Genomic DNA, 24109 nt, shown 5'->3' with positions numbered 1-24109 from the left:
AGGAGTGCAATGGTGTGATCATAGCTCACTGCAGCCTTGAACTCCAGGGCTCAAGCAATCCTCCCATCTCATCCTCCCAAGTAGCTAGGCCTATAGGTGCATGCCACCATGCCTGGCTACTGTTTTTACTTTTTGTAGAGATGGAGTGTCTTGCTCTGTTGCCAGCCAGGCTGGTCTCAAACTCCTGGCCTCTCGCTTGGCCTCCCAAAGTGCCGGGATTAAAGGCTTGAATGTTTCATCGTACCCATAAAATCTATTTTCAAAGCATTACTAATTTTACAATTGTTTATACATTATATTGTGCTTATTTTCCCTCTCAAAGAAAGTACAATGACCATCGAGGAAGGAATTTAAAACTGCTGAAGGTAAAATCTTTTTGTTTGATAAGACCTTTGCATCACGAGTAGGGGTCACAGGCGGGACAATGAGTTTTGTGTTCTGACTGACCCACTCATCCCTCACCTGGCCAGTCCCAAACTCCTGGTTTCTCAGTCTCCTCATGTGTAAAACTGAACTATCATTTCTCTAGCCCACTTCCCAGGGTTTGGGAACTCAAGAAGAAAAGAGAATGTTTTGCAGATTGTAAAGTGCTACACAAATTAATCGACCAAATAAAGTGAAAAGCCAGGGGCGACTGTGGACTTTGCGAGTTCCTATTTTGTGGGAATGCTTTGGTTGCTGGGACCAGAATGGGAGCCCCTTGGGCCCAGAGAGACGCCAAGCCAAGCAGATACAATTAAAGCAAGTTTGGAAATGGAGCTTCAAGTCAGGGCACGTGCATGCAAATTCACTTTGAGGCTTTACAAGATGAGTTCAAAGGTTTGCTATATTCCCAAACACCCCACGTCCTTTGGGGAGCCATAATCTGACCCATCTCAGGCTTGTCAGCCAACGTTTCTACCCATTTAATCCCATCGTAAACAACTGCAATGGATACGTTGCTGCTGACAACTGAAGCTGAATAAACGCAGTGGGATGCGAGCTGAACCCTGAAACCAGATCATCAGCCTGGGTCGCAACTGGTTTAGAAACGTGTGTTGTTTTCCTTCCGTCACTTGCCAGCAATCTATGGCACTTTTTTTCCTTGTAGTTTGCAGTTGGCTGGGCCCAGGGCCATGCAGAGCTGTTTTTAATGGCAAAACCTTCCAAATTGTACTTAAAATGTTTGTTTGCATCATAAAATCCCTCATGGAAGCCAAACCTTGATTTCAGAAGGAACCTTCTAGCAAGTGGGGAGACTGCCTTCAGGAAGCAGAGAAGGGCCCCTGCTCATGCTCCTTCCTCCCACAGACGAGGACGCAAGGCTGCGACACCCTGGAGGATCAGATCATCCAGTGGCAACCGCAGCATCTAAGAACAAACTCGAAATGGCTTTTCTAAGCCAGCAATGGTGTGAGGTGACTCAGCAGTTCACCAAGCAATTCAGGAAAAGGTGTTTTCACACATTTAATTGATCCTGTGAGCAAGTAAGTACTAAGCAGGAAAGATGAGGAATTGTTCAGCTTCACTGTGGGAGGACTCCGTTCCCCACCTCCTGCCCTCTTCTCCCACATCCAGCGTTAAACACACCCATCCAGAATGCGCCAGGCCAGCACAGACACAATGAGCTTAAAAAACATAAACATCAGGAAATAAAAACTGATGATTTAACTCAGGCCTCAGAAAGGGAAAAAAATGGGAGAAAAAGTGGTTATATCTTCTTCAGGAAAGGATTCTTGATCTTAGGGGACCCATAATGGAATTCTTTAAAGGTGAAATTCCCTATCATTTCTCAGCCTTTTTGGCTAAGATCAAGTGTGAAGGTGAAATTCCCCATGATGGGACTTAACTGAAGGCCGCTGAATTTATGGACAGAGGACATCCATAGGCTTTTACTTTGCTGAATGGAATAGGAAAGCTGAGAAGAGGAGGGGATGCGTGCTGGCGAGAAAGATGCTGATTGCTGGCGACCAGAACCTATCTAGCTGGGTGCAGTGGCTCACGCCTGTAATCTCAGCACCTTCAGAGGCTGAGGCAGGTGGATTGCCTGAGGTCAGGTGTTCAAGACCAGCCTGGCCAACATGGCAAAACATCATCTCTACTAAAAACACAAAAATCAGTCAGGTGTGGTGGTGCACACATAATCCCAGCTACTTGGGAGCCTGGAGCAACAGAATCGCTTGAACCCAAGGCTGAGGTTGCAGTGAGCCGAGATTGTACCACTGCACTCCACCCTGGGCAACAAAGCAAGACTCTGTCTCAAGGGGGAAAAAGTTCCTTCTATGTGGGATGCAATGAGAATCTTCCCTTTCCCCCATAAGCACCAAAGCAGAATATCAGTTTCTGTTTAAGAAAATTCTTCAAAGCTTATGTTCAGAATTTGACCATTATCCCCGAAACATTAAAAAAAAAAAAAGGCAATTTTATTCCACCAGCTTTTGTGATCTAATCATTACTCAGAGCTGAAGGTGGTTTTCCATTAAAGCATCTCCGTCACTCTCACTTTCCGACCTGTGAACATTCTTATTAGCTGCTTTATTAAGATGATATCCTGTCTCTGAAGAAAGAAAAGATTATCTCCATATCTGACATGTCATTATCTGAGTAATCTGTTTCCTCCTCCCCACCCGTCGGAAAAAAAGAAGCTGACTGTTAACTAGACATTTAAATGTATAGTGCACTGTGCTATCAGATGGAGGACGTGTCTAATGGAATGTACCTGGAGGCAGGTAGTTGAACCTCACCAACTTACTCCTCCATGACTAGCAAACAAAGCCAGAAAGGAAGAATTACCTGCCTCATCCCAGATTGGTTTCAGAAACACCTGAACTTTAAGGACTATAGTATGAAATAAGAAACCCATTAAGATAACCAAATACGGATGACATATGCGAAACTACTTATGCCTTTTATGTGAACATGCAACTGTTGCGCTTCTAATCAAAAATGCTGGAGCAGGGCAGCATTCTTGACGACTGCCGTATTTGGGTGAGACAAGGGCGACGGCGCGGATGGAGAAGCCACCAGGGTGCTGGTCTCCCACCTGCTGTCTCCTCCTGTTCGTACTTGCTGTGGCCAACGATCACGAAGAAGATTCTGGACAAAGTGGCTTATTTTCCACCCCTTTTCAACAAGGGTTGAAATAAAACCTATGCCCCCCACTCCATGAAGCAGAAAATTCACGGGGTTTACCCTCTCTATTGATCTACTGGACTTCGTTGGTGGAAACCCAGAGAAGCTGGGGTCCTACTCTCTGCTGTATTCTGGGACAGCCCTGTCAATTGCGGGGTGCTTTGTAAGCCAGGGTCCCGGGTTTTCTGATAGACTGTGGAAAAGTGCCCTCTGGTAACTGCTGCACCTTGAGTTCTCCTTGTTTCACAAAAGTTCCAGGAAGAAGCCCAGATCTAGCAAAATAAAAGTCCAGAGGTGCCTGAATTGGAATGAACCTTGGTGAACTCTTCTGACTACACTAAATTCCCGCCCAGGGAGGAGCTTATTTGCCATGTCCTATCCTTGCGAAGGATGTAGATTGACGACTCCCCTGCACCACCCTTACTCCACCTCACAGGGTGTCCAATCTTTTGGCTTCCCTGGGTCACACTGGAAGAAGAATTGTCTTGGGCCACACATAAAATACACTAAAGATAGCTGATGAGCTGAAAAAAATTTTTTTTAATTGCAAAAAAAGTCTCCTAACTTTTTTTTTTTTTGAAACAGAGTTTCACTCTTGTTGCCCAGGCTGGAGTGCAATAGCATGATCTTGGCTCACCACAACCTCTGCCTCCTGGGTTTGAGCGATTCTCCTGCCTCAGCCTCCCAAGTACCTGGGATTACAGGCATGCTCCACCACGCCTGACTAATGTTGTATTTTTAGTAGAGATGGGGTTTCTCCATGTTGGTCAGGCTGGTCTCGAACTCCTGTCCTCAGGTGATCTGCCAGCCTCAGTGCTGGGATTACAGGCATGCTGGGATCTCCCGAAGTGCTGGGATTACAGGCATGAGCCACTGCGCCCTGCCCAATCTCTTAACATTTTAAGAAGGTTTACAAATTTGTGTTGGGCTGCATTCAAAGCCAACCTGGGCCACACATAGCCTTTGGGCTGCAGGTTGGACAAGCTTGACATATGATGACTCAGCTCATCAGCCCAATAAAAGCCGTTTTCACCTTCGTTCCGGGAGGCACTGCTTTGGAAAATGATTCCTGGCGTCCGTCCTCCTCACGCGTTGCCAATAATAAAACCCTTGGTGAAATCCTCCTTGGCTGTGGTCATTGGACTGTGAGCTGCCAAGTGATTGAACCCTAACACTTTGACCTTGGAGCTCCCTCAGTCTGATCACAGAGAGAGAAGGTGGATGGCACTGCTTTAGCAACATATAATATAGATATGCTATGCACTATTATTTTTATAATTTATAAGCAAATCTGTATGACTATATACTCTCTTAATGGACTAAGAGTGAGGTGATATTAGTGGAGACTGTAGTGGAGATCATCTTTTCCAAAGAACAGGTGAGTTTCCCCACCTCGTCGTCATCAAGACTGGGCTCCAGGGTGCCCTGGCCCTCTCTCATGCGATTGTGGCTTCTGAGGAAGCTGGGTAGATCCCAGTGCTCATCTCAACAGCATCCGGCCCGGCCCCTCCTTGGACATGCCCTGCCAGGGGATTCCCTTGAGTCTGAGCAGAAGGTCCTGGAGCCAGGAGGCCAGTTTGCTGAGTCAAGACTGCTTCATGAAGCCTATTTTGACTTCTCTGCGAACTATTCCTACCTCTCTTCCCAATGCTGCTCAAATTGTCAGTTTCAATCCACAAGTCCCTTTGTGACTTGGGTCCCCACAACAGGTGACTATTGCCTCCCCTACTCTGCTGCCCGCTGTCAGTTGAGACAAATAGGCCATGTGTTTTGGCATTGGCAGTGGGCCTCCTGGTCAGGGAGAAAATGAACACACCTGTCCACCTTCCCTTTCCACTTCCCACACCTGGCGTGCATGGAAGAACCATGGTATTGCCTCAGCTTGCCACACACCTCTCGTTCCTAATCTTGAGCTGAGAGAATTTGGATGTAGTGACAGGATGAGGGTTGCTATGGCAACCCATTGATGCTAGGCACTCCATAAGAGGGCATTTTTGACAGGTCCTCGCAAAGCCTGCCATTTGCGTGAGGACCAGATCTCCTATATTTGTGCACAAGATGATACACCTAGGGACAGAGCACCTTTTATGCCTTCTAAACACCACACACATATTTGTGAGCATCTCTCTCAAAGAAATGGCAAAGCCTGACTTTGTAATTCGGGAAATAAAAACTAGGTTGGTATTGGAAATGGACTAGAATCTGGACCTTTCTCTGGGCTCACAATACTCAAGGCCAGGGCTCAATCAAACATCAGGCTTGCTAGGATGATTCCAAGGATGCAAAGGGCGGTCATGTGAATATCATGCCAGTTTCTGCGTAATTTTTCATTCATTCACTTAGTTCAATCCGTACTGGCTCCTTCAATTCAGAATTCCCCAGGCTTCTTAAGGCAGCCTGGGCCTTGCAGTGGGCTCATGAAGAAGGTTCCTCTCACTCCCCTTCCCCTCTCTCTCCCCTTCCCCTCTCGCCTCAGGTGCTCAAATATGGAACCAACCACTCATTCCTGTGTTTGCAAACTTCCAACTTTCAGATTTCCACTGTAAGACTATATGTTGTCTTAATGGACTAAGAGTGAGAATAATGTTATAATGGTGACCATCTTTTCCAAGGCACAGGTGAGCTCCCCACCACCATCCTCACCCAAGAATGGGCCCCAGGGTTCTCCTGCCCCCTTTCATGCAACTGGGGCTTCTCAGATGTGAGGAAACTTCCAACTTTCTCTAAATATAAACAAAGAAAATCACATCTGATAATATACTTTAAAAAAAAAAACCCAGCTAGGCAAGGATGCCCAGGAACACTAGAGACACCAAAAGAACAGGAAGAAATATGCCTTTTATTAGGATTCGCGTATGTACAGAGAAAGCTGTTTCTTACAGCTCAGGGGAGGCTGTGAGAAGAGCCACTGTCATCCAAGGTCACTGCGCGTACACTGGTAACACCACTTAGACACCGCTGCACATTTTTAAGAAACAGAACCATGACACAGAAATGCAGAAGAGACACAGGTATGTGTGCAGACACCTCACATCATTTCTAAAAACAAGTCAACACAAAAATACAATGTGCCAGTAAAAAAAAAAAGGCATATCCATACATGTCTTTTTCTGTTTTTGTGAATACAGGGTATGCTGAGCTTTCATCTCCAGCTTCTTCCACATCGGGATTCACAGGCACTTCAGCAGCCCAGCCACGGTTTACAATACAGGATGTTCAGAACGATGAAGGAAGACGGGAGCCACCGAGGTCCCCGAGACCCACACATACCCCCAAATACTGACGTGAGAGTGAGCTTCCTGCCACCGCTGTTGTGGGACCCGAAAATGTTCTCTGTGTGATGCGTAAGAGCTTTGCCTTTATTGTCTTTTGTGTTTAATGGCAGAATGACTTAGGAGCGCGGCATCGTCAGGCAGAGATGTAGTGTGTGGATGCATTAGACAAGCATCAACTGCCTGTGGCTTGAAAAACCATAGAGAGCAGATCAAAATGACTGTCTGGTTCATCTCTGTCCCATCCTGTGCCCTTCCTGACAAGCTGTCAGAACAAAAACTAATTAAAATAATTACTGGGATGTACTGGGCCATGAGCTCTTCCTAGGAGAATTCCTTTCTTAGCTCTCCCCTCATGACAGACACAGGGCCAATGGCCGGCCCAGCTTCCCCCAGCAGGAGCCACTCCCGTCTCCCACGTTCCCCACGCTGAGCTGTGGTGACTCAACCCACGTGTGAGGAACAGGACTGAACAAGTATATGTATAAACGCAGACTAGGATCATCGCTTTATTGGTAATGTTGAGTTATAAGGCAGTTACAAAAGGACCCCCATGGTAACCAGACGATGCTGGACTATGGCTTAGCTTCTGTAACAGGAGGAACAACTCTCCCATCACAAGGAGCTGGGAAAGAAAAGAGGAAACCACAGACAACAAAGAACAACAAACGGCTGTGCTGTGATGTACCGCACAGCCCCAGGTCTTGCTGTATGTCGCCCACTTTTCCTCCACCAGAGACTGAGATGTCGCCTCACAGGTAAGAGAACGTAGAAGGAAAAGCAGGACCGCACAGCAGCCTCCACTCCAGGCCAGTGTGTCGCTGCAATGGATGTCGTCACCATGCGCGGTCAGCTCATGAGTCGGGCCGAGACTCCTGGGACCGTGGAGAGGCTCAGAGCACGTGAACGCCTGGAACAGATGATTGTCACAGGGTGGGAAATCCTTCCACAGAACAGACACTTGAGACATAGTGGCACAGACATTAAGGCCTTCCGTTTCTTTGCCTACACCGCTTAAAGGCACTGATACCAACAACAGAAATACTCCATAGTACCATCGAGGTTTTAAAAAAACTCCCAAAATACAAGTCTTCATAGGAAAATGTCTTTTATTGCGTGACATGAAGCATCCGTTCTCCGCGTGCTCAGGAATAGAAGGGCCTCCCTTTCTCAGGAGTCTGAAGTCTGTTCAGCCTCGCCACCTGAGAAGGGGATGGGGGCACGTCTTGCCGGAAGGGCCCCTTGGGAGGGGCGTAACTGGGGTCCTGGACTTTCTTATATGAGTCATAATTGCTGGGCCCCTCGGAAGGAGCCTGCTTCTTCATCTGCTGCTCCTTCCGCCTCTGTTCCTGGCGAAGGAGCTCCTGCGTTTCCAGCATGACCCTGGCGTTGAAGCCGTGTCCTCCCAGGTAGCCGTTCCTGGAACCTTGGTAGCTGGAGTACCTGGGGTTCTCTTTGGCACTCTGGAAGCCGTCCCCAGGGGAGTAGTTCTGCTCCCAAGAGTCCTGGGAGACCGAGCTGGCATTTTTCCTGCTTTGCCTGGAGAGCAAAACCCAAAGGTTAGCGTGAGGGTAGACGGAGGGAGAGGGAAGAAGGGGGCAGGATGGGGTGGAATGTGCGTTTTCACGTTTCCACAAATATTCCTGTTGTCTTGTCACATGCCAGACACTGCGATAGGGGCTGGAGAATTCAAAAATGACTGTCCTCAGTAAGCGTGTAGTTTCAGACAACTCAACTAACAGTGAGTGAACAGGAGAGAGAAATAGAAACAGAGTCATCCTCCTGCTCTCTGGGCAGGTGGTGTCGGTCCTTCTTAGGGTACCGCTGTCTGCGGCAGTTTAGACACATGGCAAAGTATAGAAGTATTAGGGGTGTCACAGCTTCCATGGTAGGAATAACTGCTCACTTTAGAACATGACAATTCAACTCTGAACAAGCACAACAAATATTTTACACAGCTGCCACCGTAAGGCCAGAAGCACTAGCTAATGAGAAGTACATGGTAATAGATTACAATATGAGTTCAGTTATGAAAGATTCCAGTCTAGACTCCGTCACGATAAAAAATGCAACAGGCGGTCCCTCAAAGCTCTGGCTTTCGAGCTGTGTATGTCAGCCGCTTACTCTCCTTGGGAAACCTGCTCATCGAGATTGCGCGGAGAGTCCGAAGTCTGTGGAGTAAGCACTATTTTCTGGTACATTTTACCTTCACCAAGGCCAGGGTAGCCTACTTAACTCGCTTTCTGTTGTCACAGGATAGGCAAGTAAATCAGAGTCATATGGAAATTTCAAATTCTTACTACTTCTGCACTGGAGTTGCACATGATTTCCAGGAAACATTACTGTTTTGAAACATCTTTAATTTACTATCAAGTCTCTACATGCTTTTATGAATTTACAATAAGATTGGCTATGACGAAGTAAAACAATTTTGTGCCAGGAAGGAAGACATGCCCTAATTTTTTTGCCTTGAAAATGGAAGAGGGGGAGAGACAATTGCGTAATAAAACAAAATATATTGCTCCATTTATCAATAAGAAAATCATTTGGCAACAGTATGTACTGCTCAGTCTTCTCCATCAACACACACAACATGGCTGACTGTTCACAAAGCTCTCGTGGAAGGAAAAGGGCATCTGGGAAGCCACTGTGTCTCCCACAGGAATGATCAATTTGCATTTTTGAACATTCAGAATTGCATCGATATGGTTTGGAATGAAATCCACCCATTTTCCATATGGCCTAAAATGTAGTTGGAACATTTTCAGGAAGGAAAACGGCCTTAATGTCCAGCGTCACCTCTGGCTGTGACGGCGACTGGCTGAGCATGCCATAGCGTGTCTGTCTGGGTCTCTTAATGGAAGACTGCGACATTTGTATAGTCAGCCCAGGCAAGAATCCTTAGATGTGATGGAATAGTTTATTTGCCTAAAGCACTGATTATCTTCACTTAAAAAGTCATAAATTAATCTGCCCAGAGACAAGACTGTTGGAAAATGCCGGCATGAAACCAGGGATTTGACATTAATCATGAAACTTTCATTAAAACAAGGAACTTGTGACTGATATTACAGCAACAAAAATGGGATTCCTTTATGAGTTATCAGTTTGAAGATCATCAGAAATAGGCTGTAGACATTTCACCTCTTTTTCGTCCCCGGCCCACTAAGAGCCACCAACCCTCTTCCTCCCCAGCTACGTGGAGCCCCAGGCTTCACACTATGGCAGCTGCGTACCCTAAGTGGATTCTGTGCCATCCCCGGAAGACACAAATCTAGTCTTTCTAGATTTAAACGGGGAGAACTCACTTAAAGGTTTGTTAGGGATGGACATTACAACAATGTGGGAGAATGAATTTTTTTGTAGCTAAAATTTTCTTCATATTAATCAGTATAGAGAGAAGGAAGCAGGCTCCTCTGAGGTCTGAAGTAAGATATGTGGGTAAAATGCACACACATACACATATGCGTACACAGTCACACACACACAAGTCCTTGGTAAGGAAGCTAGCTGTGTCAATATGCTCTTGATTAAGGAGAGGATGAGAGATGGGCCAGTTGTGGAGACCACGGGAAGGAAACAGACAATGAGTTTCCTGTACTAGGAAACCAGGCATCCAGGCAGTGGGGCGAGTGGGGAGACTGGCTTTGGCTCAGACCGATGTGGATTCAAATCCTGCACCTGCCGCTGGCAGGCTGCCTGAAGCTGGGGGAGTTATGCTTACTGGGCTCAAGTTACCTCATCTGTGAAACACGCAAAATCTCTAAGCTTGAAAGGTTGTGGGGAGAAATAAATGAAATAACGCTTGTAAAGTGCTTAGAAAAGTGGCTTGCACACAGTAAGTGATTAACTAATAGGTCCTGGGGGAGTAGTTTGAAGTCAAAGTGACTCGGCCTTCAAAGATTAGGCTCTGAGCCTGGGTGAGGTGGCTCACGCCTGTGATCTCAGAACTGCAGGAGGATGAGGTGGGAGGGCCACTTGAGGCCCGTTTGATATCAGCCTGGGTAACACAGTGACATCCCCGCCTCTACAAAAATTTTTTAAAAAATTAGCCAGGCGTGGTGCTGGGTGCCTATGGTCCCAGCTACTTGGGCGGCTGACGTGGGGAAATTGCTTGAGCCCAGGAGGCTGAGGCTTCAGTGAGCTGTGATGAGACCACTGCACTGCAGCCTGGGTGACAAAGTGCCACCCCATCTCTAAAAGAGGGAAAAAAGTAAAAAAGGCTTTGGCAGGGGGGGAGTGGGGGAGTGGGGGGTGGCATCTTTTTGACCAATGAAGAAAATTGTTTTTAATTTAATTTAATTAATTAATTCTTTTTTTTTTTTTTTTTTTTTGGAGACAGAATCTCACTCTACTGTCCAGGCTGGAGTGCAGTGGTGCAATCATGGCTCACTGCAACTTCTACCTCCCAGGTTCAAGAGATTTTCCTGCCTCAGCCTCCCGAGTGGCTGGGATTTCAGGCGCGCATCATGCCTGGCTAATTTGTGTATTGTTAGTAGGGATGGGGATTTACCATGTTGGACCAGGCTGGTCTCCAACTCCTGAACTCAAGTGATCTGCCTGCCTCAGCCTCCCACAATGCTGGGATTACAGGCATGAGCCACTGTGCCCGTAATAACATAGAAATTTTTTTTTTAAAGTTAGCTTTCCATTCCTTGGTCAGAAGGATTGAGTCGAGATGCCAAGACACAGAAAAGCACCAGAGGAGAAAGGAACCCTTGCTAAGTGAGGGCAATTTCAGCGCACTGCTGCAGAGATCAGAGGGAGGCCCGTGTTCTTCCCACTGTCCTGTGAGCCCTTAGCTAAGGCCACAGATAACAACAGCAACAAAACATCAATCTCCTTTCGCTGAATTTCTCTATAACCAACACATAGGATTGTTTGGTCCTGCAATGAGCCCCCTGGAAATTTCTGAATCTACTCAAAGCACATACCGCGGTTTGGCAACAACTATTACCTAAAGATTACAGCAACCTCCAACGTGGCCTGGAGACCATCGGCATAGAGAGGACTCAAACCAAAGATCCGATGCTTAAGGAAGAAAGCCATTAGCCACTGGGGGAGGGGGACACAGGCACAGGGAGGAAGACGGAAGGAAAAAGGCTAAGAGGTTGGCAAGCAGGCCGGAGACATAATAAGTGGGCCTGGTGGAGAGACTGTGGGAGGGTGCAGAGACAGGCCGGGGGGAGGTATGAAGGCTTTCGAGGAAGCCAGACCACAGCAGACAGGGAGCCACGGAGGGGAGGAACGAAGAGGAGGGAGAGGCAGGAAAAGAAAATGAAGGGAAACACGGAACCCAGAGCCTTGCGTCTCTCTCCCAGTGCCTGTGACTGTGCTCACCACTATTCCGTTTGAGGGCTGCCTTTTGGATATTAAGAAACTAATTTAGGCATTAAAAAAAGACGATGGTCAAAGGGTACAAAATCTCAGTGACAGAGGAGCAATTTTTCTGTTTGTTCTATCACACAGCACGGTAGATAGAGTTAATATCAAGAGTATTGTACATTTCACAACTGCTAAGAGAGTAAATACTTGAGGGGATGAATATGTCAGCTAACTTAATTAATTAATCAATTCTTTTATGTTGTGTTCATAAATCATAACATCACTTTGTGCCCCACGAATTTATACAATTATAAATTATCAATTGATAATTTATCATAAAAATTATTTTAGAAAAAGTAAAATAAGAAAAGGAAACAGAAAACACCGTACTGAGAACTCAGTGTAGGGCTACCTCTCAGGTCCTTTTTCCTGCCAACTAGCGTTACCTCCTGGCCAGTTTCTCACTGACATTCCAAAATATAACCTGAATTCTGTCCGGAGAGTTTCTTGATTATGGGTAGGATTTACAAACCAGTCTTCTCATATACATACCTCTAATTCAAACCACCTTATCTGATGCAACAGATACAAAGCCCAGACCATTTGTTTTATTTTATGCTCTACTTTGTAACTATGTGTGTGTGTGTGTGTGTGTGTGTGTCTGTGTGATCTTTTTGGTTTCTAGAGCCATACCATCTTGTTTAGACAAAACTCTGCTAATTGTCAACATCCGAAAGGCAGAGGTCAAGTGTCTTTGAAGAATATCACACGTCAGAAACTCGGACCTGACTCAAGCTCATGGAGGTGGCTGTGGTCCCCACTGACCTCCTGTTTGCTTTCTTTCCTTGCCTTCAGATCTCTGCACACAACCTGCCGCAGAGTGGGGCTGCTTTGCGAGGCACCAAGCAGGGCGCAGGGTTCTACGTTCCTCGTCTCCCTCACAAACAGGAAGATTCCCATTGAGAAATTATTCTCTAAAGGAAGGCAAGAAGATGCTGGAGAAGCCTACCAGCCTCTGCTGCCCAAACTTTACATAACTCTTTAATGTGAGGATGTCTGCTTTCCTCATATCTAAATGGGATAAAATGACTAAAAATAGGGAGCTACAATTAACCCAGAGGGAAAGCGGTAGTTATTTGGAGCAACACTAAATAACAGCAGAGGCACTAGCGGCAGCGGCTGCACCCTCCTCTGTGGGTAGATATAGACACCTCCACCAGGCGCTTCCGCAGGGAGACGCAGAGAAGGGAAGGGATGGCGGGGCTGAGGGCAAAGAAGGGAGAGGCATGGGAAGGCGAGGACGAAAGGTTCAGCTGGGAATGCATGAACTACTTCGAATGCAACCAGAAGAAATCCAGCAGCGGCACCTGCCTCTCTCTTTCTGCTTCTTCTGAGGATTGGGACCCACGTGCCCCTTCTCCCTCCCAAATGCCCTGCCTTCCAGGCCCGCCCCCATCTCTCCGACCTCCCTTTCTCAGCCCTCTGCAGCTCCCACGCCACTGCACTCATTATACATACTTTGCTATGTTCCTCCTTCATTCCTTAGAGACACTCTCAGGCACGGCCAAAATAGAGGAAGCCAAACAATTGGCCAATAAAAATAAGAGCACAGCCCCTGCCCTGACAACACCATCCACGCGGCTATGAAGTGCCCTGGCCCACCCATGTGGTTGTACAGGCAGGGCCATGCCAGGGGGGCCAATTCGTCCACACTGTCAGCTTACCCTTCCGCTGGAATACAGCCACGCAGGCTGGGTGGGGGGAGGAAGCAGTTTACACAGACGAATCTTGATGTCTAATTCTTCAAGTGCTTAGGCATTCGATTCACTGGGTTGATTCACACAGTGACCTCCTTTTAAAGGCTGCGGGTAGGAGAGGACTGAGAGGAACTTTACACCTGTTAATATCCCAAATTTGGGGCTGGGCATGGTGGCTCATGCCTGTAATCCCAGCACTTTGGGAGGCCGAGGTGGGTAGATCACTTGAGGCCAGGAGTTGAAACCAGCCTAGACAACATGGCGAAACCCCACCTCTACTAAAAATACAAAAAACAGCCAGGCGAGGTGGTGCACGCCTGTAATCCCAGCTACTTGGGAGGCTGAGGCACAAGAATTGCTCGAGTCTGGGAGGCAGAGGTTGCAGTGAGCCAAGGTCACGCCACTGCGCTCCAGCCTGGGCAACAGACCAACATTCTGTCTCAAAAAATTTGGAAACAGAAGCCCTTGATAGCAACGGGCCTTATAAAATCATGGTTTAGGGCACGGGCAGGTTCGGGTTTGAATGCTGGCAAAATGACTTACTAGCTTTGTGAGCTGGGGAAATTTACTTACTCTGAGCTGTTTCCTTGTAAGATAAGATTATCTCAAAGGTCCTGTAAAGACCTAAACTTTAATGACTCTTACCTAAAGCAGGCTAAAGAGCCTGGCAATTCTCCTCTTTAAAGGAAAAAATAATTTAGTGCTCAAAGGAGTTATATATAGCCTTATGGATTGAAAAAGGACAACTGAATGAATAAATTGCTACAATAGACGGCACTCATCCCCATGAAGACTCATTCACATCTGTGTCCCCTTGGCTGACCTGTGTTCACGTGGTGAAGTCCCACATGGTTGTTATAGTGATTATTTAACATGTAAAGACATTCATCTTTTAGAGACAGGGTCTTGCTCTGTCAGCCAGGCTGGAGTGCAGTGGCGTGATCTCAGCTCACTGTAACCTCCACTTCCCAGGATCAAGCAATCCTCCCATCTCAGCCTCCCAAGGAGCTGGGACTACAGGCACGTGGCACCATGCCTGGCTAATTTCTGTATCCTTTTGGAAAAGTGTTTTGCCATGTTGCCCAGGCTGGTCTTGAACTCCCGGGCTCAAGCGATCTGCCTGCCTCAGCCTCCCAAAGTACTGGGATTACAGGTGTGAGCCACCACGCCCAGCCAGGACTCAACTTTATTAGAAATTGGTCAAGATCACTTTAGTCAGTCAAGATAAGCATTTGTCTCCTAACTCCCCAAAATTGTTTTGCTCAAATTCAAAAGTCTACCTGATAGCAACAAAGCAAATGAACACTTTCCCACGTAAAACGTCTTTGTCACCTGGTTTTGAAATACAGCAACAAATGCTTATAAGAATTATGACTACAGGAGTCAGTTGTTTGGGGAGATTTAAAAAGTTGAATGTTTTTCAAAAGATTTATTCTTTACTATGCCTGGAAGAAATACTTTGATGGAAAAATGGCTTATTTCAAAGTATTGGCACTCTGTCACCTGAGAGCCTTATATGCCTTTGTCAGAGAACACCTGGGCCAAGGAGTCTCCCCTGGGGAGCCGGGCAGGTAAGGGTTTCTTGCTTGGTTCCCAGCTAACAAGCCCAGCATTCCTGAGACTCTCTAAAGTTAAACATGGCTGACAGCAGAGGTGACGGGCCAGTAAGAGACTGAAGTTTGGGACCACGGATCCCACACAACCACGGTGTCTGCTGCACCGACTCCGATCCTTTTACGGAGCTAATTGCCCTATGTGCTAAGCAAAATAAGGGTTATCTGCCCATTTTTCAGATGAAGATTCTGTCTTGTCCACACCGGGAGCAGAGCAGGAGAACCAAGGCTAAGGAGCCAGTAGGAGCTTGTGGGTGAAAATACTGGCATCTCCTGCAGGTGACATTTCCCCTGGCCTCACAGTCAGGCAGCCCCCCACGCTGAGCCACCGTGGCCACCAGCCATGTATTGGTTCCTCTGTTGCTACCAGGGGCGAGCTGGAGAGGCCCGTGCGGTTTGGGAAGGAGCACGTTCTTAGGGCCGGGCGGATCTGGAACCTCGGCCACGCAGGTGTCCTCTTACCGGGGCAGAGAGCTGTACTGGCGCTGCGCCTGCTGAGAGCTCTCGCGCTCCTCCTGCCGCTGCCGCTGCATCTGCACCTCCACGGACACCGAGTGCCGCCCGCTCTGCGCCGCCGGCCGTGCGTTCGGCTGGAAGGGGAACACGCAAGCGCACTGTTAACCAGAAGGATCTGCACAGATGACACAACTGCTTGACTCCATTTCCATTCTTACGAATTGACTTAGAAATATTTTGAAAATTCTGTGAATTTTTTGTTTTACGAAATCAAGTTTCTTTGAGAAAAGGGGCATACATGTAGTTGCTCTTAGGAGCCCACAAACACTCACTTGTCTTAAACTGTGATTTTTGCCTTTGGCATGTGGTTTCAATTAAAGAAATCAAACTTCTAGACTTCTTTTTTTTTCTTTTAGAGATGGGATCTCACTCTGCCACTCAAACAGGAGTACACTAGTGCAATCATGGCTCACTGCAGCCTTGAACTCCTGGGTTCAAGTGATCCTCCCACCTCAGTCTCCCAAGTAACTATAGGTGCAAGCCACCATGCCTGGCTAATTTTTATTTTTGGTAGAGATGGGGTCTCTCTATGTTGTCCTGGCCTCAAGCAGTCCTCCTGCCTCAGCCTCCCAAAGTGCTGAGATTACAGGTGTAAGCCACTATACCCAGCATCTAATCTTTTTAATGAGGCTTGGTAAATACTGACATAAGACATTATTTACCTTTCTCATACACAGAGCAGATACAATGAGAGTGAGGCTGTTCAAAAAAACTAGAAGATGTTAATGCCAAAAAAATTAAAAAAATAAAAATTTGCTACAACTCTCAAAAGTGGGAAAGTCGGAGTGCACACTCGCAAGTTGGCCATGCTGGTGAATTCTGGGGGGTAGGTACGTATTTTAGTTTCACAGCAGGATGCAGTATAGCTGATTCCCCTTTTGCTACAGGATGACGGTGAAATTTTAAGCCAAGATTAGTTGAAACTAGGCACCAACAGGTCTCCTGCAGTCCACAGATGGCAGCCAAACAGGGAACAGAAATGCCTATCAAAAGGATAAACCCAAAAGCTAATTTCTACTTAAATTGGTTATCAGGCAATGCATTTTACCTTAGTTATTAGGAAATGCCAATTTACCTAGGTTAATTATACCCTGTAGAGAGAGCTTCAGTCCTCCTAACTGAATACTTTGGTTAGCACTCCATTTCCAGAGTTCAAGACCAGCCTGGGCACCACAGTGACACCCTCTCTCTACAAAAAAATTTTCAAATGAGCCAGGCACAGTGGCATATGCCTGTGATCCCAGCTACTTGGGAAGCTGAGACAGGAGGACCACTTCAGCTTAGGAGATTAAGGGTGCAGTGGGCCATGATCATGCCTCTGCACACTCTAACGTGGGAAATGGTACGAGATCCTGTCTAAAAAGGAAAAATGAAAAGAAAGGAAAGGAAAAAAATACTTTGGTTAGCAGGTCATCTGGTGATTGGTGCTTCTCACCGGAATCAGGTTGCTGAACATGTACACTGCACTGTATGGATCAGGTTTCTGGGATACTTCACCTTCTCACTGACAATGGTTAGCTTACCTTCTAGGTCTGGCCTTTTGAAATAAAATTATCTGTGCTCAAAATAGACAGTGATGCCTCTACATTTACGAAACGTCCCAATGGTTTGTCACAGCACCAGCGGTACACCCCTCAAGCAATCCCTTTCCCTACGTGCCACCCTCAGTTCCCCCTCCGTGTTACGCAATGTTGTGCAACGGGCATAGCCTGAGTGAGGAGTGTCTGTTAGAAACAAGTTATTGGTTTTCTTTTAGAATTGAAAGCTAATGGTAGAATTTGACCTGATAATAATGACTTTCTAAAACAACAGTCTTAGCATTCATTTGGCGAGCTGTAAAATAACATGCAGCCATGCTACCAAAAGACTGGCTCCTATGATTGGCTTTGGCCAAGACAGAAAGAAATCAAGCATCATCTATTGCTCTCCTTCTGCAAAGCCAGCACAACCTGACTTGTTGGTAAGCAGTAATGAAGCAATATGCAGGACAAACATTTCAAAGCATATGGGCTTCGTTAGTGAGCATATTAAAAATATCCCAATACAAAAATAATGTGTGAGGAGATTAGGCTTTACAATACCCCAGTCTCTACTACGGGATGTTTATAACCACACTCACTGGAACAAATGTGTGTTCAGAGGCCTGCTTCCCAACACCGTTCAAATAACACATCAGTGAGGCCTTCAGCAAGAAAAACACTTCACTGAGTGAGTTCTGCTTATGCAAACAACTGTTCATCAACTGCATTAAAAGAGACATTTTCTTCCATTACACTTGACGAGGCTGGCCAAAAAGGAAACTGAGCTGTTTTCTTGTGACAGTGAGCAATGAGAAGCTTGAGATAAACCACTGGACAGAGAGAAAACAAGTCAAGAAAACACGACACCATTTCCTTTATGCTCTCAAAAGAACTGCGTTTTCCTTTTCTTGTGCACTCGGGGTAAGCTACATGCATGTGTCCAACAGTCTGGAAAGGTCTGGCATTCCGTAGCAGGATTTCGTAACCAGCTTTTTAAGCTCCTGCCCTTCTGGGACACGCTGCTTGTGGACATGTGGAGGCAAACTGCAAGGTCTTGTAGAAATTTCACGTGTATTTTTAAGTTGTTTCTCCCACAGGCCTGAAAATTTGATGCTGACAGAAAAAACCAGTCGAAGGATTTTTGTTTCCTTTGCTGTGCATTTTCTGACACTGTTCACATCAAACTTTATCAGCTACAAGTATCTAGTTGGATCTGGATACATTCCAATAATGATATTACCAGCATATGGGGTCTGAAAACGTAAAAGGCGTGAATGAGTTTGGTATCAGCAAACTGACATATTTCATATTACCATGCTCACCAAGAAGAAACATCAACATTGGCCTCACCATTAATATTTGACTCCATTTCTCTTTCCAGAGCTTGCAAAAAGGTAGGTTACAAAGAGAATCACTCTTATCTTTAAGATAAAACTTTAATGGGTCACGTATTTCAAGGAAGATTGTATACACGACCAGCCCGGACCAACAACTAAATAAGTTCATCCTGGCAAGTTTGACACGTGGCCTGAATAAAAAATCACCCTCTAATTCACGATTTCAATGAAGATCTCTTAAAAACAAAAATTGGATGAACAGCATTACAATGGCAATCTTAAATTGTACACACTGTGGCTTTGATCCCTGTGGCAGGAACAAAATAATGTATCTGAGTCCAAGCACAAACATGAATTGAAGAAAACAGGTGATTTGTAACCTCACAGAGAAGTGCATGTTTTCAAATAAAATATCGTCAACAACTGCAACGACAAAGTAACACCGTATAGGGAAATACCTGCGTAGGCATAATTGTAATCTGGAGATTCACCAGAAAACAAGGTGAAGCTCTGTTTTAACAGTGCAAATTATAAATAACCCTGTGATGAAATTGGTTACAAGCAATGACCTTTTAAATAAAAATACAACCACAGCTGCCAGGGCCATAATAACAATAGAGATTGTAAGATGGAAATAAACACACGGTATATATTACACGGGACGCTGGAGAGCCACGATATGTGAATTTCTTCATGGCTTATGTTGTTTAAAACCACAAGTGACAAATATGTATGTGGTTTTTGTAAGTGGACTATAAAGTACTTGCCTTTCTTAATAGATTATAAAGGGATCATACTTCAAGCTTGAGGAAGCTATACAATGTTGGTATCACTTAGTAGTGTAAAATATAAAAAATATTTTCCGCAGTGTTTTGTTTTTGTGTTTTACATTTTTGGTGTTTATTTTCGAGTTAGAGTCTTGCTCTGTTGCCCAGGCTGGAGTATAGTGGTGTAATCATAGGTTACTGCTGCCTCAGAGTCCTGGGCTGCACCACCATGCCTGGTTAATTTTTCTTTTTAATTTTTATAGAGATAGGGTCTTGCTATGTTGCCCAGGCTGGTCTTGAACTCCTGATCTCAAGTGAGCCTCCCACCTTCGCCTCCCAAAGTGCTGGGGATTACAAAAGTGTAATGGTCTCACATGGTGTTTTATGAATTAAGTCATTAAGCATTTCTCTCAATTAAATAAAATCATTGCTTCTAAATAAACTGGAAAAAATGAAAACACAAAATGTTTAATAGACAGTTAATAAAGGGCAAAAATGAATATCCACAGTACAAAGTTTCAGCACTAATTAGAACTAGGTAATATTTTAAGACTTTGACAGCTTAATATGAAAGTATGCTGCCACTTATGAAACAAAATCATTATTGCCATATTAACATTGACATAGAATATTCAATGATTTCAAATACGCTATAATTTTTCTTCCGATAGATAAGGAAAATAATGTGCAAGCATGTGTGGGTGTGCATGTGTGTGTATATATCCATATATATATCTGTAATATTTTTATAAAGGATCATTGAGATTTTCTCCTTAAATTATGAATAATAAAAATATGCAAAATTTCACATGTCCAAGGGCACATATAGAAAAAATAAAATAAAATTCAAAACATTCAAACACTGTGGATGAAAACCTGTGATGAAGACGATGGTGAGAATGATGCTGATGACCAAAGACCAACGGCATTCCTTTGAGATTCGGAATCCTTATTTTAGCAATTCCAAGATACTGTGACCCTAACAGGAATTCTGTATTCTGATAAGAGTAGCAATTTAAAGATGTGGTAGGGGGCAGAAATCATTTTCATGCCATTAAATCATGTAAAGGGTGCCAACTGCGGACTGTTGAAAAGTGGCCAGTGCTAATATTAGGAATTATTTTCTACAGTAGACTTACGTACAACTTTTAATCAAAACAAAATTAACTTCTGTCTCTCCATCCTGTCTTCCCAGGCTTCGCACCCACGCGCACATGCCATCGTTGTATAACTATTGACTGAACTCCTGTGTGTCTTGGATGTTGAAACGCTTAATTGCTACTAAGGATGTAAGTAATGGCTGCAAAGACTGCAAAGCATACCCATTCCCTCACGGAGCCTTTAGAAATGAATGCTTTGGTCTTAATTGCATTTGTCTTCACCTCATCTTTCCCACCAGTGCTTGGACTTTTATCCCTGCCCCCATCTTAAGCAATAGTAACACTGAAAATAAAAAGGCTGCTCTACAAACAAGCCAGGCACTTCAGCATCTGGGCTAATGGCAACCAACAGAGCTTCAGGAGTTCCCACCGTCCAGGGTTTCTGAGCATAGCGTGGCCATGGATCACAGAGGCTTTGGCTGAGGGACAGGTCACAGAACAAAAGAAAGTATTGACTTCGGAGCAGTGCAGAGACTCTCTCCACGTGTGAAGGGCCCCTCTCTGTGGATGGCTTTCTGCAGGTCTATTTCTATGGGAGGTGATTTCCACCCAACTAGAGCTAGGGTCATGCTCATTTCAAGGCTGTCAACTAAGGCAGCATTTTTTGAGTCAAGGCACGGAGGCTGCTATAAGAAAATGACAGCAGATGCTTTTTAAGTCTTAAAAAAGATGGAAACAAAAGGAAAACCACCATTTTCTGAGATTCCCTAGGCACAGGGAAGCAATCTAGTGGTGCAGAGTGGCCGTGTGCTCTGATTGTCTTGCCAATTAAAGCAGGCGGAATCCTAAGAGGGAAGGGAGAGCTATTAAACTCTAAAACAGGAAAAGGGAGAAAGGACAGATTTTGTTATTCATTGAAAGATGGACAGCTAGGAAACAAGCAAGCTTGAGGGAGAAGAGGATACTCACATTGCAGACTATCAGTTTTCTACCTGAAGGACTAAACTACTTTCAGTCACTCCCAACCTGGGATGGAAAGGATTTAGCAATACAGCTATTATTAAAGGCTCCATTATCCCATCTGTCAATCGTCTCAGCCAGCAAGTCTCCTTGTGGGCAGCACTCAGGTATCTGCAAAGTTTTTACGGCATACGGTACTTATGTCTGCAGCCTGCAATTTAGTTCTTTTAAAAGCAACACTAAGTCCTGTCCATATTGGAGCTCTGTAATAATAACCCTAACCTCACCTATGGTTCCATTATCTTAAGAAAGATTTAAAGCAACTTGCTGCTTTATTTATGTTGCACCTGGCACGAAGTGAGGAAGAAGTTGCTTTTTCTTCTTCTCTTGCTCAACTTGGGAGAGAATTCAATTATGGAGCTAAGAAAATTTTCTGGACCTCTGCTCATCTAAAGACCTTTTGTGCCACAGATCAGCTTCCTCAGGCCCAGGCATTATTTTGAACAAAGGGCCAGAAACAGGTGCACTCTGTACTGCTAGAGTTTATAGAGAATATTCAAAGTAGGCGGATTGAAAGGGCTACCTGGATGAATTTTCTGCAGCATCCTTGGCTGTATGTAAAGTAACTGGTTTACATATTTTTCTAGATGACACACCTGGCTGCACTTTGTGTGTGGGCATTTCCAACAAGCATGACAATTTCAACTAATATGGGCTCAGTTGTACACACAGCTTGAAGGTGAGTTTGTGGTTCCTTAAAACTAAAATGATTACAAACTATTCCAATGAATGAGATCACGCTCCTATCCTTTCCCAACACAGTGACCCTTCAAGGTCAGAATACATAAAGGAAGAGAAGAAAAGGATCCCAAGATCCATAAAGCTCATTTTGTAAAACAGATAATTAAAACCATAGACCAAGCTACATTTCAAACAACTGAGCAGCTCTTCCTAAGGTAACCATAAGAATTGGTATGAAAATGAATACGCTAAGTAGAATTATAGTCACTTTAACTTCATTTACATGATCAGTAAAATGGAGCAAGATCTCAGTTGTTTGAAAATGAAAAAAAATAAGAAAAGAAAAGGTCAACTTGTGACCCATAATTTAGAAAATTATTCCATTTCTAAGGTAATCAGCCTGTCATCCAAATAATTCCCTGCTCACTCATTACAGGAAATGCTAATACTAGAAAATGTCTGTCTGAAGTTGCTGTGGCATTTTGATATACAATAATTTGGCCCATGACCTTCAGTAGTTGGGTTTCCAAATGTACAAGATTTCCACAAACATTTTCCCTAACATGACTATTCATATTAAGTAGATAACATAGAAATGCACTCCAGCCTATTCACTCTTCCCATTCAAAGTTAAAATCTTATAAAGAGACCAAAATAAATTTCAAATCATTTTCACGTTTCCCAGTGAAAACTGTCTAGAACTAAGTAGGAAACATGCATTTAGCCTCAAACAAACCTGGAGGTCTTGCATGTGGATATAATGTCAGAAACCAGAAATAAACTCATCAATCTGAGTTCTTAAAGACACATGTCTATTTCTGTTATATATTTAAAATATATTCCAACTTCAAAGAGGGGTTCTTTCAAGCCTTTCCTGACCACCCCACACTCATGTGGTCCTCACCGCTTTGTGGTTTTCAGCACCCCACGCACGTCCCTAGCCTACCTCTGCTGCATGGTTCCAAGTATCCCTTTATTTTTTATCAGTTCTATTGGAGAGTTCTGAAGGCATTTTTTCTTTTCGATCTTTGTTCTCCTGTACCAACCACAATGCCTGGGACATAGTAAGAACTCAATGAATTTGACTAACTGAATAATTAGTTAAAGAGTAAATGTCAAGATGCTGGTTTGGAATCCACATTCCCAGGCAAAGTCAAATGGCGAACACTGCTCCTTATGGCATGGCATGGAGAATGATAAGCTCACGTGGGGTTGTGCCAGGTTGGAACTGTGTGCATGTGTGATAACTATTTCCATATTTGTTGCTGACTTTTTCTCCTTAAGCTTGAAACCATGCTTATTACTCTTTTCAGCCCCTTTGTGTAAATATACACAGTTAAGAATGTATTTATCACACATCGCAAAAGAATCCTGCTTCAAGAAACCTAGTAGGAATAGATTGAGTTGATTATTCCAAACAGTATAAGCAGATTAACATAATTCTGCATGTTGCTACATGGGAATGACTCAATTTACTCATCTAGGAAAAGGAACTATATACCTCAGAAAATGCCATTAACAGTAATATTGTTGCAGAACACAATTAGAGATTTTTTTAGATATTAGAGGTAGGGAACTTGTACTATAACCTCCCAAAGTTGTTAGGCAAGAATTGATTTCATGAGGCGCTTATACACCTGGATGCTGATCCCATGTTGCCAGTTGCCTGTTTCAAGTCCCCATCTTCCTCACCTGAACAAAGCCCTTCAAACTACAGTTGACCCTTGAATACCACGAGTTTATACTTTTTGAAGAGATGAGGTTTTATCATGCTGCCCAGGCTGATCTTGAACCTCTGGCCTCAAGTGATTCACCCGCCTTGGCCTCCCAAAGCTGGGATTACAGGCGTAAGCCATCGTGCCTGGCCTGCAATCATTTATTCTAATCTTGGTTTAGAGATAAGAAAACTGGGGCCGGGAGCTGGGCCACCTGGCTACTGGGCCAGTGTTCCTTCCTAGCACTATTTCTCTTCAAACTTTCAATCTAGCATTGGCTCTTCCTACGTTTCTACCTTTAATCTCTCCATCCCTTCCACATAATCAATCCCTCAGTTCCACATCAGCTGGGTGGTTTACCCTTCTTCAAATAAA

At 44.7% G+C, this 24109-nt stretch overlaps 1 protein-coding gene across 19 annotated transcripts in view; it reads right to left on the bottom strand.

The window, feature by feature from the left end:
* Nucleotides 1-5930: 5930 nt before the first annotated feature.
* PARD3 (par-3 family cell polarity regulator) overlaps nt 5931-24109 on the bottom strand; it is a 709408-nt gene continuing 691229 nt past the window's right edge. For 18 of the 19 annotated variants that reach the window (XM_017535377.2, XM_017535373.2, XM_037740918.1 and 15 more), the window contains 2 exons: nt 15541-15668; nt 6217-7922 (listed from right to left, as the gene is read on the bottom strand). In XM_017535377.2, coding sequence (XP_017390866.1) covers nt 7529-7922; nt 15541-15668 — 522 coding nt within the window. In that variant the 3' untranslated portion in view covers nt 6217-7528. Of the gene's footprint in view, nt 7923-15540; nt 15669-24109 lie in introns of all 19 variants that reach the window. The other variant, XM_017535365.2, reaches the window with a different exon arrangement.

This window comes from Cebus imitator, unplaced genomic scaffold (genome assembly GCF_001604975.1).
Source record: "Cebus imitator isolate Cc_AM_T3 unplaced genomic scaffold, Cebus_imitator-1.0 Scaffold92, whole genome shotgun sequence".
NCBI lineage: Eukaryota > Metazoa > Chordata > Mammalia > Primates > Cebidae > Cebus > Cebus imitator.
This window is presented reverse-complemented; position numbering and strand designations above follow the sequence as displayed.